An 18,482-nucleotide genomic window follows, 5' to 3' on the forward strand; every position below is an offset into this window, starting at 1 on the left:
AAACAGTCAAATAACTAAAGAGGAAATTCTTAAGTGATGCATTACTGTTGTTTGATATTTCAATCCTAATATCTAGTAAAAAAAGATGATTCTATGTTAATAAGACTAATGGAAGGCTCTGGAAGTAGCAGTTAACATTTTACCATTAGCAATGGAGGACACAATCCAAAGATTATAAAAAATGAAGACAGTATTTCATTGCAACAAAAGTCTTTACGTGAAAATGTAATGATACTAGAAGTTCCAGATCTGAATGTTGAAGAGAAGACATCAAGGAAAATATGTTTGTTTTGGTGTTCCTTGAAGCACATGAGATTCTTCTGACAGACACCTTATGAAGATCCATGCTAGATTCCTATTTTGTTGTCTACAGTTCTGTTGTAGGTCAGACCTGATACAGTCTTAACACATGACAAATATCTCTAAAACAAATTTTGAAAAGGTCATTGGAAATTTTTATACTCCAAGAGCTCCCTAAATTGTTATCATGTGCTCTATCATTATAGTGATATTTGGTATTCCTTGGAAGAATGTTTTCCATATCAGAAACCCTCAGATTGCTCAAAAATATTTAGAGCAAGAAATTACACAAATCTGCTATTAATCATGGATGAACAAATCAGACAAAAAGTTCTAATATTCAGTTTTCCCTGGTAAAAAAGAAACAAAATTTCCTCAGTGAATGAGCTATGTGATTCTAGAAGACATTTGTTTCCTTGTTGGTTATGTTTTTCCAGTTTAGCAAAGATGCCTATATGTCTGATTAAGCAAATCCTAAAAAGGCTTGGGGTTTTTTTTGTGGTTTTTTTTGTTTCTCCATCTACACACTGGCATTATACGTTGCCTTAAAAGACAAAGACAATACTGAGGGTATTTTTTAGAAAAGTAACGAGATACTGATTTCAAGACTGAAAAGCTCTATTAATTTTTCATATACACAAAACAAAGCCATTTAATTATATAGCAATAAAATGCACATTAAATAAATGTTATGAACAGCAATATCAGCAACAGATGAGAATTAATATCTAGTTCACGTATGTGTCTAAAAGGAACAAAACACCAATTTACTGTCTGTAAATGAAAACATCGTTATACAGTGGTCCTTTCTAACAGAGAATTATTTTTATGGCTTTTATAGCAATATAGGCTGAGTTAATGTTAATATCTGGTGTGGTATACTAACCTCTACAGCAAAGGTAAGGAAGTATTTATTAAAATCTTTAGGACTGCAACGAAGAACATAGAGCCCAGTCTGATTGCCCGCTTTCTTCAGTTTATTGATTGCAAAGTCCATGCTATAGTAAAAAAAAGAAATGTTTGTTACTGAACAATTTGAGAAAGAAAGAACAGCAGAGTTTTTCACTAATGACTGCTATTATAAGATAACTAGCACATTGTTGACAAGCTCAAGATATTTAATAGAAGGATTAATTCAATGCCTATGTACAATGATGCTTGCTTTTTAAAACTGCAAGGTTTTTTGCTTATTCTAAATCTACTTCTTTCACCTGCTATTTTTTAACACAAGGATACATACTTACATGAGGAGGAGTTCTACTGAAGGTTGTTATGATAGTAAAGTCATGTTTTATCAGAAGTCTTATAGCCTAAAGAAAATTTAATTTCTCATGGCTGGTGAATTTTTAATTCCTATCAGAAAAGGGAAAAGTTTCATCCAAACAACTTCATGACATGCTAAAATCACTTTCATGCAAGCAAGGTGACAAACTTAGGGAAGGGGCTCACAGGAGAAAGAAAACTGGATAGTAAAAAAAAAAAAAAAAAAAGTCCTGACTCATCCATCATTTCAAACTGTGAAATCAAACAACCATGAAACTTCTTGCTATGCATTCTCCGGCAGTTCATCTCTGGTTCCAGAGGTTATGAATGAAATGGCTTGAGAGGGTCTAGGCTTAGCACATAATCTTAAATCAAATTTAACAGCTGACTACTCTTTTTTACTTATCGGCCACAAGGAGAGAGAGGAGCTTTATTTATTAGCATTGGTGTTGCCTAATCTCTTCTGACCAAATCTCTGTTATTCCTGCTTTTCCCCAAAATATTATTGGAAAATTCCCAGTTATGGCTTAAGTGACAAGATACTAATTTTGTGCAATTTATCCCTGTATGCTACGTATACTGGCTTGTTCAAATGATGGGAAAAAAATCCAATCCACTTGCAATATGTAGAATCATAGAATATTAGGGTTAAGAGGGACCTTAGGAAGTCATTTACTCCAACCCACTGCTCAAACCAGAACCACCCCCAACTAGATCATCTCAGCCAAGGCTTTGTCAAGCTAAGCCTTAAAAACCTCCAAGGATGGAGATTCCACCACTTCTTTAGGTAACCCGTTCCAGTGCTTCACCATCCTCCTAGTGAGAAAGGTTTTCCTAATAACTAACCTAAACTTCCCTTGCTACAAATTGAGACCATTGCTCCTTGTTCTGTCGTCAGCCACCACTAAGAACAGTCTTGCTCCATCCTCTTTGCAACCACCCTTCAGGTAGTTAAAGGCTGCTATCAAATCCCACCTCAGTCTTCTCTTCTGAAGACTAAGCCCAGGTCCCTCAGCTCTTCCTCATAACTCATGTGTCCTACCCCCCTCAACATTTGTGTTACCCTCTGCTACACTCTCCATTTGTCTACATCCTTTCTATAGTGGGAGGCCCAAAACTGGACATAGTACTCCAGGTGTGGCCTCACCAGGGCAGAATAGAGGGGAATAATTACTTCCCTCGATCTGCTGGCAATGCTTCTACTAACGCAGCCCAATAAGCTGCTAACCTTCTTGGCAACAAGGGTGTACTGTTGACTCATATCCAGCTTATTGTCAACTGTAACCCCCAGGTCCTTTTCTGCAGAGCTGCTGCTTAGCCAGTTAGTCCCAAAACTGTAGTGGTGCATGGCATTGTTCCATCCTAAGTGCAGAACTTTGAACTTGCCCTTGCTGAACATCATAAGGTTTCTTTTGACCCAATCCTGCTATTTGTCTAGGTCACTGAATCCTAGCCCTACCCTCTAGCACACCTACTACAACCCCCAGCTTGGTGTCATCCATGAACTTGCTGAGGGTGCATTCCATCCCCTCTTCCAGATTGTTAATGAAGATATTGAACGGAAGTAGCCCCAAGACTGACCTCTGCAGTACTCCATTTGATACTGGCTGCCTACTAGGCATCAAGTCATTGAATGATCACTCCCTGTTGAGCGGAAGAATCCAGCCAGCTTGCTATCCACCTTACAGTCCATTCATCCAACCTATACTTCCTTAACTTGTTTGGAATAATGCTATGGGAGACAGTATCAAAAGGCTTACTAAAGACAAGGTATATCACATCCACTGCTTTCCCTGCATCCACAGTCAGTCATCTCATCATAGGAGGCAATGAGGCTGGTCAGGCATGACTTGCCATCAGCGAATCCATGCTGACTGTTCCTAAGCACCTTCTCCTCCAAGTGCTTAGAAATGGATTCCTTGAGGACTTGCTCCATCATTTTTCCATGTAAATACTCACTTTATTCTCCCTACTTAACTTCAGGAATCATATAATCTGAATTCACAATATCGGTAATGGTACTATATGAAATATTAAAATCAAGAAACACCAAATTGCTTCTCCAAAGAACTGAAGAAAGTGAGCAGGCAACATCTGTACAAAAAGCAGTTAATGGGTTAGCAATTTCTTGTTTTTCTGCTCAATTATTGAAGATAGTAGCATTTGAATTTGCCTTTTTTGTTTGCAACTCAGAATATATTTCTGCTAGATCCTTCAGTAAAAACATAAATCCTCTGTTTAGGACCTTATACATAGTTGCCATGGCAATATTTACAATTTCCTAAATTTCGCTTTATGTCTATGCTGCGTGGTAGAGCTAGAGGAAAAAGATGAACTTGAAGCAGGGCAATTTTTTAATATTCTTGTATTAATTTTCACAAACTTTATGTACAACACACACCACAAAAGGGATCGTCTTTCTCTTGTTCCATGTTTTCCACATTATCTCAAGAGCAGCTCTATACAGATGGCAGAATACAGAGCTGAGCTGATAGTAAATATAACAATTAAAAATGGTATACCCCTTTTCTTAAAAAGCTAAAAGGAAAATTTTATTTAAAAAAATATTTTGCAAAAGTGAATACAGAAAGCAAACACGTATTCTATTACATAAACATATGCTACAGTACATCCATCGGATTTCAATCCAGTTAAAGCTTGCCCTTCAACAATAAAAGTGCCTTATTATATTATTTCAAGAACATTGCTTACGAGATTGGTCCATGGCAGTTGCTTTGAATATTTTCAAGCACTGAAGGCGGTGCTACTTCTTTACAAAGGTAATGGTGAGCATCTGCAGTTAATCTGTAATATCCATCAATTAATGATACAAAAGAGAGAGCTTCTTTCAATGACTGAAATTCAGCCTCCTATGAAAGTCAGGTAGAAAGAGAAAGTTCATAATAGTTAATATAATTCTCAGACAAATATAGCAACACTATATATGAAATACATAAGCACACATTAATAGCAGTGATGGAAATTAATACTAAAAAGGATCTGGGTCTTTTTGTTTTACTGGAGCACCTAGGAGACTATGGTGTGTAGCAGCATGCCTTTGTGCTAGGCTCTGTACAAAACAGAAAAAATTGACAGTTCCTGTTCCAAAAAGAGGACAATGTAGTTATAAGACAGGAGACAGCAGATAAAGAAGTATGAATTAAAATGAGTCCTCGCTGGGCAACACAATAGGCATTGGTTTCAACTTACAAGCCTCCCAGCTATTATCAAGTTTCTATGTAGGAATCACAGAAAAGATTTGAAAGAGAAACAAACAAGTGGCTTTGCTGCACAAGAGACAGAGCAGAAGTGCTTATTTGAAACTTAAAAAAACTGGCAACGAAGGGTGACATCATGGCCCAGATCACTGATAGAAGCTGAGTGTTTCATCTGTGCAGATGGATAGGAAAGCTGCATCTCAGAGATGCAGAAAAACTCTGCCAGACATTGACATAACCTAGAGAAAGAGCAGTCTCAGTTGAAGATAACACCCAGATTATAAAACTAAGAAAGAATAAGGGTAGTAGAGATGTCGGAAATAATCAAAAAAAGAGTGTAAGCAAAGCAACCTTGGGGTAAACAGGACAGTAAGAACTTCAGTTTAGGCACATTAGCAGTCAGCTCAAGCTCAGACAGATACAGAGAAGTCAGAGTGATTTTAGTTCAGACAAAAGATGACAGGTCTGGAGTACAGAGAGGTGTATTTGTGAGTCACTTGTCTACCAGTGGTAACTGAATTTGTAATTGTGGTTGAAATAACCCAGAAATAAATTGCTGAAGTAGAGAAGGAGACTGATGACACAGCACCCTAGAAGCTGCTCAGAAGTTTGGAAGAATGAATGGCATATTTCAAAGATGCTAAAGGAGAGTCTGTGGAATCCAGGGAAGAGAAGGGTGATAGAGGTTAGGGTAACCTGTCTGAACTTGATATATGACCTGAAAGTTAGAGATGCATAATGGGCTCCCATCCCACTTTCTTTTAATTAAGTTGTATTGGGAATAGAAGCATTTTGCTCAGAATTCTTGCAGCAGTTCTTTTACTGCTCCCAACTGTAAAAGGGAAATGACTTCTCATCTTAGATGCAACTTGGGATACATCAGGACTTAAGAAAGGATGGGAAAAAAAGAAGAAAGGGCAGGGCTGGGACAAACAGAAGTTGAATGGGATATCCCACATTAATAGCTCACACAAATGCCCTTATTTCAGCTTAATCAGCTGCCCATGATTACTGAGCATTGCTGTGTTGCAGGACATGAAAATCTTGAATTCTAGACTTGTTTCTCCTGGCTTTTTAGGGAGCATCAGGGACCAGAAACTCTCAGTTAAATGACTCTTAGAACTTACTACCAACAGGCAAACTAAGATTATCTAGATAAGTATCATTAATCACATGAACAATAAAATAGCACTAACGAATCTCTTTGTAGATCAAAGACATGCAGGTGCTGTGAGGTTCCATCTCATGAATGTGGGTACTAATCAGGAACTGAGGAATTGTTGATGCTATCCCACCCTCTCCACCCCTGGCTGGGGTGGTTAGAAGAGCACCCAGAGCTAAAGCATAACCCAAGAGATACTGCTATTTGAAAGAATTAGATCTCATGCAGTCTACAATTGTCACACATGAGTACCAAAAGTAGAATCTAAATGGACAACCACTCAAAGAGCGTCTTTTAATTTTAAATTCACTTGAGGAATTTTCAATTGATCCATACTGAAAGACATACGTTTTTGAGAATAAAGGTCTTCATTCTACAAACTTGAGTACATTTATGATTTTATAGAAGACATTGTTTAACTATAAGTCATGTTTCTGTTTAAAGGTGAAAACCTTGGTTTTCTCTTAAAAAGTTAATAGGGTATACAAGCATGTTTTCTCAGGAAATATTTTCATTCGTTTGTATTTCAATTTCTACTAAGCCCTGATTCACTAGAGAAGGGGTGCTCAATTTCTGGCCTGTGGGCCAAATGTGGCTCATGGAGCCAATGCATCTGGCCCATGGGGCTCCTCGTGGGTCACAAAATCTGGTGCTGGTGGCAATTAATATGGCCACCCTCCCTCTTGCCAAATTCCCAAACCTCAAGTCCCATGTAGGCGGGTGGAGCCAGAACATGACCGCTCCCTTCTCCACATGCAGCTGGTTCGGGGCTGTGCCATGACCCTCCCTCTGTGGATCCAGGTTGGGCTGGGCCATGCCCCTGACCCCATGAGACTTCCCCTGCAGGGCCAGGCTGGGGACACCTGCCAGATCTGGCCCACAGATGGACCAGACACTGCCCATCCATCCTGCAGGGCAAAAATGTTGAACACCACTACACTAGAGGGCTCTTTCAGACAATGAACAGAAAAAAAAGAAATAAAATGTTCTTTAAAGATGATCTAATAATTTCTGGCAATAAAGATATAAGTAGTGTAACTATAAAGTTGCTGAAATACAACCCTGTTCCATAATCAATAGTAGATGACAAACAGAACCAGAAGGTTGCTACCACGAGTATTCCATGAAGGTACTGAGCCAGTGAACTGACAGTAGCTATATGAATCTGGCCGAGCTTCTGAACACAGTGTACGTTCTTCCTTCTAAACAGACTCTAAATGTCTCTGAAATGAGACAAGCACTTTTCTACACTCATTTCATATGATTATGCTTGCACTTACACACACCCTTCATGTTTTGTTCTTCCTTTCAACCTTTTGTTTCATCTCAAACTTTCAAAGCCTTTTCATTTAATTTCATCAGCACCTCTAAGCAAATAGTAGCAAGTTGACAGCTAAGAACATGGAAATTGTTGTGCAGCATCATAAATAGACAGCTTTTTACCCCACACATTGCTTTCCTCTGAAATTTTTGTATACAGTAATTCCAAACTAAATAACAATTAAAAAAGAATGCATTTTGAAACAAACTTCAATGAGCCCAAATGCAGCAATAACCAACCAAACAATTCAAGTATTTAAAGCATCATGCCCTGATGACAAGAGAAAGGAGGAATTTTCATAACAGGAAGGTTTTAGTTAAGTTATATTCTTCTCTCTCTCACTTTCAGGATGTTTCCTCCTATTGATTTCCTCCTATGTTTCCTCCTCTCAAATTGATCATATTCCATATATGCTTCTTTGTGACAAACTCAGTTAATTCTGGATTCCAGAAGATGTAGTCTTTGTTTTGATACTTGGCTAGTAGCTGTGCTGCACAGCGGGAAGTGAAAAAAAACACCCCTAAACACTTGCATAGAGGTTTTCATGTCTAAATCAGTTTGCAACAACTACTTCAACTGCAAGTCACTCTGGGAGGCAGGTAATTATTACCATATTTTTCTTACATTCAATATGCCCCAGAATAAAATGTGCCCCTTGTTTTTTGAAAGGTAGAATGAAGAAAATTTTTCCTCGTAGTAAGTAACTGAGTACAAGCAGCAAGGCAGTCAAATATACTCATTGTTCTGCTCCCTGCAAGTGGCACGCAGATTTTACGTTAGTTTTTACCCAGTAAAGCAGAAACTGCTATTATATTTCTCACAAATAATGCACAGTACAATTTCAAGGAACTGTTTTTTGGGAAAAAGGTTCATGTTGTATGTGAGAAAATACAGTATACCAAATTTATAAATGGAAAAACTAAGGTTAAAAGTTTATTTGACTGAATCAAGGCTACAGTGATGGTCAGTATAAAAAGCAAGATTAAAAACACACAAGTTCCTATTCCCTGATGACAAGTTAGAGCCAGGAAGGAAGCCAGGTTTTGTCAGCTCTAGCCCAAATCCAAATTCTCCAAGTAACTGGCAGAACTCCCCTTGTCTCCTAGAAAATTAAAATAAACACAGATCCCAAAGTCTCTTTATTTCTCTTCTGCCTATTGTTTCAAAAAGCCTCCACTGGTTCCTACCTGACAGGGCCACAACTTAATCATCTTCACATGGGCCACGGAGCCAAGAACACCAGGTATCTAATCCTGGTGCTAACGTTGTCCACGGCCACAGAGAGAATCAACTCTCACACTCCCCCAGTCAATTTCCCCCTTTCTAAAAGAGGAATAATTTCTAGCAACATCCCCCTATATTGGTAAAATGCTTCAAAATTCCAAAATATACTATTTGGAATACTAATAGTATTCCTCACACTAATTCCTCATTATTTTTATGCAACTGGAAGGAAGAGGAAGAGCTAAGTTTTTCATCAAATCCTAAAACAAATATCTATTTTTCCAAGGAAGCTTTGGCAGCTCACATATTTCAATTCTCTCTCTCTAGGGTTCTTTACCAGCCAATACCTTAAAATAACCTGTACTCTATGATCAAGTGCCAAGAGCTTGTACAGAGTCCTCCAATTTCTTTTTAAAGGAGGCGCTGGTAACAAATATATTTCCCAGTTGTTTCAACAGAGTCAAAAGAGGTTGTTACATAGCTTGTATTTCAAGCTGTAAGAAGTTATTCATTCTTTATCTTTCATGTGCCATCAATGTTGTAGATCCAATAAGAATGAAGTAGCCATGTAACTGCGAATATTAAATCTATTATAACTTTTTTTTTTTTTTTTGAGAAGACAAAGTGTTAAAAAATAAGATGAATTCAGATTTATTTTCTGCAGGAAGGGAGTCACTTTAGTTATATATTTGAAACTTGCTGGCAGATACACAAGACACTTCTCTAATTGCACAGACAGAACTGAGCCAGGAACTCTGAAGGTAGGCAGATCAGCAACAGGGGCGAGAAAGAAACCACTACGTAATACATTTACCTCAGCTGGGAAATGCAGTTGCTAATGCGAAGAATTTTAAGAGACGTATATGTGACCTGAATTCACACACACTAAGTTCTCTTGATGATATTTTGTAAGGGACGTGTTTATACCACCAAACCATCACTTTTCAAACGCACAGCTCATACAGCATTTAACTGCAGTACCATTGGTTCTGCACTTTCATCTGGCTGGCTGTATACTGTGCTGCATTTAGCATTTCTTCAGATGATTCAGAACTCTCAATCCCACTTACCTTTTGCATAAGTACATTTCACTAATGCTTGTTGTCTCATTTAGGTTTAATCAGGATACCACAACTTCTCAGTAATTATACCATACAATCAAACCAGCATTAATATACAAAATGATAAGCAAAATAAACATACCATATTCTTGCTGTCCTGCTTGTGAATGGTAACAATTCTACTTTCACTGGAGCCTTCTTGGCTTGCTTGCTTAATGCTGATGTCAATGATATCCGGAAAATCACAGTATGTCTGTAAATCCTGAAGTACAATATTTGTAAAGAAATTATTTTCTTTGTTATATTATTGATGTACCATGAAACACTCTAGAATTCATCTAACTTCGGGTATTTTTTTCCCCATCTTTACCATTTTCTGCTGACAGGAATTCAAATAGAGCATCAAGTAAATAACATGGCTGATATGGATTTTCATATGAAAAAATACATGAATGCTCATCATCCAGATGAGTTATATGCATATATATTTGTTAAAAATTCATATGCAGCTCAGCTTAGCTGTTTGATATGGTCCAACCCAACAGCAAGGAGCTAAATCAAAGGAGACCATTAGATGAATGTGCAAACTGATTTTTGAAGGCTCTGATTTCTATACAATTTCTACACAATAGCTCCTGACAATCAGAAAGTATCACAAGAATTATGAATTCAAGGCTGCTAGTCAAAAATTATCTGGTGACTAGCAGATGCCTTGTCAGTGAAGTAATCAAAATCATATTGATGCCAACACGGCCAATTAGTCAAATCTCAACTTAATTTATAGTGCTTCTTGAATGCACAAATGAAGAGAATCCACATATATCCACATATATCCAAGTATGGAGTTAGATTTTAAAAAATGCCAAAGAACAAATACCTTCTTATAAAAGTGTCATATTACATCATGGGCTATGATCCCCTGAAAAATATACTTAAACTCAGTAGATTCCAAAGGGTCTATATTTTTTGGTTTTATGTATTATGAAACAAGTCTGCATTAAGAGTAGCAATGTCATTTATGTAATTATTTTTTAAAACATGACCACCTCCAGTATTCATTTTTGGAAAATCCCTAAAGTGCTGTCCTTTGGTTTGTCCTATTTACATTGTCAAACTCACTGAAAAAGGAATTTTCTTTTATCTAAATCTAAAGGCTGCTTAAAAAAAATTCAATACTACAGACATGTTTTACTACAGTATCATACTGTGAAGATATTAACATGGAATAAGGCATGTTCCTAAAGTGACAGTCTTCAGAATAACACATAATTCTCCAGATAGGATCTGCATAAATTGCATGTTTACAAAAGAACAGATGGGACTTTCTTACAAAAGAACAGATACCATGAAATTCCATGCAATTGTCCAAGAGTCAGTAATTCCTGACTAACCACTAACTTATTTTGTACTAGCAGTTACCATCAGATACGGTAAAGTTCAACTGTTTAACAGCGATGATGGGAAACAATGAAAAAAGGAAAACCACGCAGATAAAGAATAAAATGCAACTGTGTATGACTAAGAAATTACTGAATAATTTAACTGTTTATTTCTTAAACTTAGGGTATGTGTATACTACAACTGTAGTTGGATAAAAATGGCTAGTTCAGAGACCAGTAGTAATTTAGTTAAGGTAGCATGGTTTCTTTAAAGTACTTCTTAAAATAGTGGCTTTATATATAGTTCAAGCATAGCTGTATGTACATGCCCTAAGTTACTTTCTCAGGTCAATAATCTTGCTTTAGCAGTAATGAAGAACATAGACTTGCATTCCCTAATTATGAACTAATACAGTTATTGCTTTCTTATAAATAACATTAAAAAATGCACCTTATTTAAAATCTTGTGCTGTGTGACTGGAGACAAATATACATCTCTTCAAGCCTCATTCCCATTAAAATCAGGTTAAATTCACAATTCACTCCACAATGCAGCCACATGATCAATCAACACATTTAATATAGGACCAAATTATTCCACTACCACATAAATGTACAAAATCCTTAAAAACAATAAAGCAAAGCCATATTCTTAAGAATTACCTGTTCTGCCAGTGTCTCACTGTCTTTAAGTTTTCCTCTTGACCACTGAATTCCACTGTTTCCAGTTATTACAATGGTTGCAAATCTCTCCTCACCCAAAGGACCTCTGCCAGGCTCTTTCACTTCAAAAACCTCTGAATAGAAGGCCGACTGAAGGGTTTCCAGATTTATAAGATATTTAAGTTTCAAATTCCTGGCAGTAGCTTTACACTGGCCAAACTGCTGGATGAATTTGCGGAATCTGTACCTTATTCTTTTTCGTGTCAAAAAATGATAGTCCTGGATTTTTGCTCGAACGCATTTAGGCAAAAACATTTTGTAGCTGTGAAAACAAGATTATCACATAAATAGTGAAGATTACTTATGAAGCCTGGAAAAGGAAATTATTCCTGTGGGCTAAATAAAGTTAATGTTTACATTAAAAAAATTACCAAGTGAACTGCTTGCTGTCTTACGATGACTTTAAATCAGGGGCGGGCAATTATTTGGGCCCACATGCCACATAGGTAGTTTTGGGGAGCTATCACAGGCCAGTCAGCACCCCCCCCCCCCCCCCCCCGCAACAGCCCGGGGCCTGTGCACCCTGCGGCTCCTCATCACCACCAGTACCCAGCAGCAGCTGAGTACACTGCCCCAGGCCTGGCCTGCCTTGCACCTGCTCCGGATTTGCCCCAGCTGGAGCGGACCAGCTCCAGGCCAGCTGGGACCCACATACACAGCCCTGACCCCAGCCCGCTCTGCGCCTGCTCCAGACCAGTGCCCATGATAAGCACTGGCAGGCAGGAAGAAGCTACTGCTGGACAAGGGGGAAAAGCGGCCTCCTCCCCTTTGCCGCTGCCAGGCCCTTCTTGCTATGGTCACCCGGCTCCTCTCCACTGCCACCACTGCCCTGCTGGGCAGCCCAGAGGCAGCACTGGTGGCAGTGGTGATGGTGGCAGAGAGGAGTGGCAAGGCAGCCCAGGCCTGGATGAGCTCCAGGTGGCTGCGACAAGAAGGGCCCAGCAGTGATGAAGAGGAAGTGGTCATTTTTCCCCCGCACCCAGCAGCAACTTCTGTCTGGCTGCTGCTACTGCCACTCATTGTGGGTGGGCAGGACAGGAGTGAGAGTGGGGTGGGCTGTGGTTGGGGCTGTGTCCAGGTCCTGTCTGGTCTGAAGCTGGTCAAGACAGGTCCAGAGTGGGCGCATGGTAGGCTGGCCCAGGGCTGTGCACGTCTGTCCCCATCAGTCCAGGGCCGGAGTTCAGCTTCCAAGATGCACTGTGTGCCTGGGCACAATGGGATGTGCCAGAGGCTGGACAGTGGGGGACCAAGGGACCCACTGCAGGTGGCACAAAGTCCTTCATGGGCTGGATCTGGCCCAAAGGCCATATTTTACCCACCCATTTTAAATTATAACTATTCTGTAAGATTTATTTCAAATACAACTGCACCAACTGTTTCCTTCACTAATTTCAATGTATGCTGTATTGCAATTTCCACAATTCCCAATTTAGTCATTATTACAGTATTTGAGTCAAAGAAGTTTAGTTCCATACAACAGACTAGCAGAATTTACTGTAAACTCTGCTTATTATGCTATTCAAAATGTTGACTTTCTTGGTCTTGCTCAAACACAGAATCACATATATTAAGTTTACAAAGATAAAAAAGGTTGCAATTCTAAATTATGTCACTAATGAAGTTTTGTACTGGGAGATAAATCACAGTTCTTAAGGACTAGAGAGGTTCTCTGTTTCCAGATGGATTATACAGCCTATATTTATTTATTTTAACAAATACAATCTCCATTATCCTGTGGCAATTCTGAACATGTTAGGAGTAGGCAGAGTATTAGTAAAAATGGGGCAATACACATATGAGTATGTGACGAATCCTCAGAACTAAACCCCTGGCCTGCAGTAGAAGAGTTTGTCAAATGATGCCTATTATGATGTACATAAATGTCCAGTGAGGACTACTGTAAATATGTCACATTAATGAGATGTGAACTGTAACTCATGCTTCAGCTTAATCTCTTCAAATGATCAATGAGTATCAGGCTATCACTGACATATTTCTGTATTTGGAAAGGCTTGTTTAGGAAACAATGAGCTTTATTATCAGTTGGCGGCACTCCCTTTCATTAAGGTTTCCTGTCACTTGTTATTATGAGACCCTGTTTTCAGTTGTTTATCATTTTGACAAGTTTTAACCGTTCAGACTAAAATTAGGTTGTGAATATTCCTCATGCTGACTTTTAAATTGGTTTAAGTTTGGCCAAAATGGCTCAGCAATTTCAAGAATAAGGCTAGAGAAAAAAAAGTTTTGCCTGCATTACAAAATTATTCAGAGCTTGTCTTTTAAATGCTCTGGGTCCCCCCATGTTTCTGTGCTTTGGGACAGAGATGTGACATTTGACACTTTGTCAGGGATATTCCTTTTGCCTGCCGTGGAAAAATCCACCCAAATTTGTCCATGTTATAATACGTCATTTTTTATTATTTTGTTCAAATGGCACCTAGTAATAAAATGGAGCCCATATTCATGAGCAGGGCTCTATGTGCTACAGCAATAAAACAACAAGCATTAGTATATTATTTATAAAATTATACCATGCATTACTGAACTCTAGTAGCCTCTTGTCACCCAGGTAATAAAACACGACAAAGTAATGTAAAAGTTGGCACAAAGGTAGGCCCAGGCTGGCATGAAGATATTTAGCAAAACAATAGACAAAAAAACCTTAAAATGTTTCAGAACCAGACTATTTGAAAGGGGAGAAAACATATAAGCTACTGAACTGGCTGTGTAAGCAAGAGGTGTTTGTTTGATAAAGTCTCCAGGAAAATAATAAAAATTAAAGTGAGTCTTGACATTCTAAAGAGGAAAAAGAAATCGAGTAGTTGGCCTTCCTCCCTACAAATGAAACAAACATTTCACCTTTGAAAGGGTGGTTTCTAAGGAATCCTGGATTTGCATATTGTAACATCAATCTTCTAATTTGATAAAAAAAAGTATTGCCAAGAGAGAAGGAAGCAGGGTATAATTATTTCTGACTCATGACACTGCACTGTGGTTCTCTCATGACTTAACAATATTCTTAGGGTGACTAGAAAAATCTAATAAAGTGCCAAAATCCCTTTTCATTTACTTATTGTACCCTAAAACCCCCCAGCTATTTGCAGAAGTCAGTTTAAAATAGAGATACTGTCATTCGAATTACATCAGGCTCTTGCTTACTTGAAAAGTGAGAACTATGCTTAAAAGGTTAATTTTTAATATATTTTTCCAACTCAAGTACCTGCTAAATATTTTTCTCTCTCAGAAAAATGTTGAAATGGTCATGGAAAAAAGAGTTTTGTAAAGAGCAAAATCAAAAATGTTATTTCTGTTTTCAGATTAGCATAAGGCCCAAATTATATTTCAAAATAGAATTCCACAAACAGACATTGACACGTCCTGCAGTTTGTGCTGCAGCAATAAAAATATTCACGTGTATATTTTTTCAAATTTAATGTTCCAGGGTAAACATAGAAACATGTCAGTCTCTCAAAAATAGTACGGTAACCTGAGAGCTATTTCATACTTTTTGATCATCATGTGTTTTAAAAGTCTGATTCTATAAAATAGCATGGATTCCACAGCCCCATATAAACTTTGGCTGAATACTTAAAAGATAACTGTTATGTAATCAGTCAACCTAAGTGAACACACAAATACATGCCAAATGTACTGGGATGTAATCATGAGCCACTCCCTTTATTAGGAATGGCATTCACATTATAAATCAGTTAAAAACCTCCTGCTGTGTCTACAACACAGCTGTTGCCAAAAGTTGTGCATCCCCATCCAGGTGCTCATGTCTGAGTCACATAAAAGCATAGTGTGGGGAGGGGACATGGCAGGAGGGGGGAAAGGACAACAGCAAGACAGTCTTTCTTATATATGTAAAAGTCAAACTGATCTAGAGTAAGAAATCACCTGACTGAATTGTAGATAGCCAGAGGAGTTTGGTCCTTTTCTTTGGCCACTCTCATCATATCCAAAACAGCCATTCCAAGGCATTCTTCCTGGGTTTCATGAGTAACAGGCATCTTTATCCATCCATCTACAAAATCATCACGCCACTAAAGGAGAAAAGAGGGGAAAAACCCCAGACAGATTGTGATGCTGGTAAATTTTCTGTCTTAATGGGCATCTTTACACATGCTCCAGCTGCTCTTTACGAGCTGCTCTAATTAAAGGGGCTGCAGCATCTTGTGCATTCACCGTTTCATGCTTCAAAATGGCAGTGGGGGCACTTTAACTAAAGCTCGTTCAATGATTGAGTCCACTCTGACACGCTATAATTACAGTGCATTGGAGCAGGCGTCCCCACACATCTACAGACACCCAATGTTATTTACTGAATATTCTAGGGAACAAATTTATCTATCCCTTGATATCTGTGCACCTTCACACTGACTCCCTGCCAGCTTTCACACTTGGTAGCACAACTCTTAAAAAGCCAGTTGCCAAAGTCCAACAAGGTCTCCTTAAGGACAGTGCTGCCCCACAGTAGGCATGTTCTTCTCACAAAATGAAACCCAATTTTTACTGAGGGGCTAGCAGTCTATTTGGTTTTCAGCCTCTCCTCCAGAAAGATACAACCTGGTCCCAAGTTTCATATACATAGTTAAGACTGGACTCTAAGCAATTAAGCCAGATATGGGAGTTATTTTTGTAGGGCACAACTAAGACTGTGACAAGAGATAACATCAACAGTAAGTCATGATTTATTGACTGAAAGAAAATCCTACCTGAGCAAACAGGTAAGACATGACAAGGTCATCAAGAACAGGACTTTCTGAACCCCGGGTAATGCCATACCGATATGCTCTGCTACTGCCATTACTATACCAGTGAGGAAAATAAAACCTTTCGAGGAAAATGTACAAAGAATAGTTAGGCAAATATCTATAGAGTTAAAAAGGCATATCTGCTAACAAATGCCAAACATCCTTGAGACAAACACTCTTTATAGATAAATGTGCGTGTGTGTGTGCATCCGTGCATGCAACTTTTAATTGACTCGTGGTCTGATGCGAAGCCATTTAATTCAGCAGGAGTCTCAGAATTGGGCTGGTGGTATTTAGGGGTGCCATTCTAAAGTTAAATGAGAGATCAGTACTGTGGGTGCTAATCTCCAGGGACAGAAAGAACTAGCAGCTTTGTACCGGTAATCCTCATACTCTAAAACAGAACAGCTTTTGTCACCTGCTAGTGACTCCTCCCAACTCGGAGAGCAATGATGATGGGTTTAAGAAGGAAAAATAACCTGTCTCAAAGGGAAGATTCTCTAGATGGAGGAAATTTGACAAGGGATCTCACAAGAGACTTTTGGCTCTTTATAAAAAAAAAAAAAAAAAGAAAACCTCAAGAAGGCAAAATGGAAAATACATCTTGTGTAAGTATAACAATATGCAAGACAGACATGATAATTCTACACCTACGTGAAGAATTATTTAGTAATACCAAAGAAAGTAAGTGCTCTGTGAATTATAGCATTCAGTTTATTGTACTGTGGCTATTTTAAGTAATTTTGTAACAATGATGCCTAGCTGCCACAAATTTGGTAACAGCTCCAAAGATGACTGAGCCACATTTTTAGTTTACTAACTAGAGGTGCACCAATATGTTGGTGCCATATCAGATTGGCACCAATAAAATGAAAATTAACATGACTGGCTATTGGCTTTTTTTAGCTGGTGTAGTTGATAATGTCACCGATAAACATAATATGCCTTATGGCTAGGTCCCTCGGATGCTGCGTTCATGTGCACAACTGCATGCATGCACGTGGCCAGGAATGCAGCCGGGCACTGTGGAGAGCAGCACCCTGCAAGGAACTCTGTCGGGGAGGGAAGGGGCATGGGGTGGGCAGATCAAGGTCCCCACAGTGAGGAGGGGAGGCTGAGGGCGCTGCCCAGCCGGGGTGTTGAATGCGACTTGGGGCCAGGGCGGGGAGCAAGACAGAGTCATGAGCAGCTCATCTGGGGGCACGGGGGGGGAACGGGGCGGCTCCCTGCCTCTGCGTGCACCCCCAGGGGAGGCATGGGGGGGTATATGCCCCCCAAAGTTTGTGTATGGGGCGAGGGTAGATGCGGGCTGCTTGCTGTGAGTTCGGGGTTCTCCCCACTGCTGCCTTTGCCCTGAAAGCCACACACTGGCTGCATGTCCCCTGCATGCCCTGCAGCAGTGGGGGCAGCAAGTTGTGCATCCTGCTGCTGGGTGAGGAGGGGACATACAGCCAGCACATGGCTCCCGGGGCAAAGGCAGCAGGGGGGAAAGCCCCAATCCCACAGCAGGCAGCCAGTATCCACCCTCGCCCTGCTCGGCTCCACTCTGGTTAAAAGCACCCCTGGTGCTTAAAAATGGTGGTGGCGGTGTCTGAATTAAAGCTCATTTGATGAGTTTTAGTTCAAGTGCCCCCGCCACCATTTTTAAGTGCCAGGATGCTAATCCCCTGGATGAGCTGCCTACGGCTCCGTCCTGCCCCAGTCCCGTTCACCACCCTGGCTGGGCAGCACCCCCAGCCGCAGCCGCAGCCCCTGTCCCTGCCCGACTCCCTCCCTCACTGTGGGGGCCTCGATCTCCCCCCACCCATCCCTTTCCCTGCAAGGACTTACCTGCAGGGAGCTGTTCCCCATGCTGCCTGGCTACATTCCTGTAAATCGATCATTGGATTGGTATCGGCCAATATGCCTGGTTAATAATCATTGATCAGCTATTGGTGTTGGCCAAGAAGATCTTTTTCAATGCACCCCTATTACTGACAACAATATATTGTCAAAACTATTGGACACATTGCAAAAGAAGAGCAGGTGTATTCTAATCCAATTAATCTATTTTGTTTGCAATATTCCATACAAA

At 39.6% G+C, this 18,482-nt stretch overlaps 1 protein-coding gene across 3 annotated transcripts in view; it reads right to left on the reverse strand.

The window, feature by feature from the left end:
- JAK2 (Janus kinase 2) overlaps nucleotides 1–18,482 on the reverse strand; it is a 158,915-nt gene that overhangs the window by 42,835 nt on the left and 97,598 nt on the right. For all 3 annotated transcript variants that reach the window (XM_019478132.2, XM_006268891.4, XM_019478133.2), the window contains 6 exons: nucleotides 16,370–16,487; nucleotides 15,552–15,697; nucleotides 11,592–11,913; nucleotides 9,692–9,811; nucleotides 4,276–4,433; nucleotides 1,187–1,298 (listed from right to left, as the gene is read on the reverse strand). In XM_019478132.2, coding sequence (XP_019333677.1) covers nucleotides 1,187–1,298; nucleotides 4,276–4,433; nucleotides 9,692–9,811; nucleotides 11,592–11,913; nucleotides 15,552–15,697; nucleotides 16,370–16,487 — 976 coding nt within the window. The remainder of the gene's footprint in view (nucleotides 1–1,186; nucleotides 1,299–4,275; nucleotides 4,434–9,691; nucleotides 9,812–11,591; nucleotides 11,914–15,551; nucleotides 15,698–16,369; nucleotides 16,488–18,482) is intronic.

This window comes from Alligator mississippiensis, chromosome 3 (assembly GCF_030867095.1).
Source record: "Alligator mississippiensis isolate rAllMis1 chromosome 3, rAllMis1, whole genome shotgun sequence".
Classification (NCBI taxonomy): Eukaryota; Metazoa; Chordata; order Crocodylia; family Alligatoridae; genus Alligator; species Alligator mississippiensis.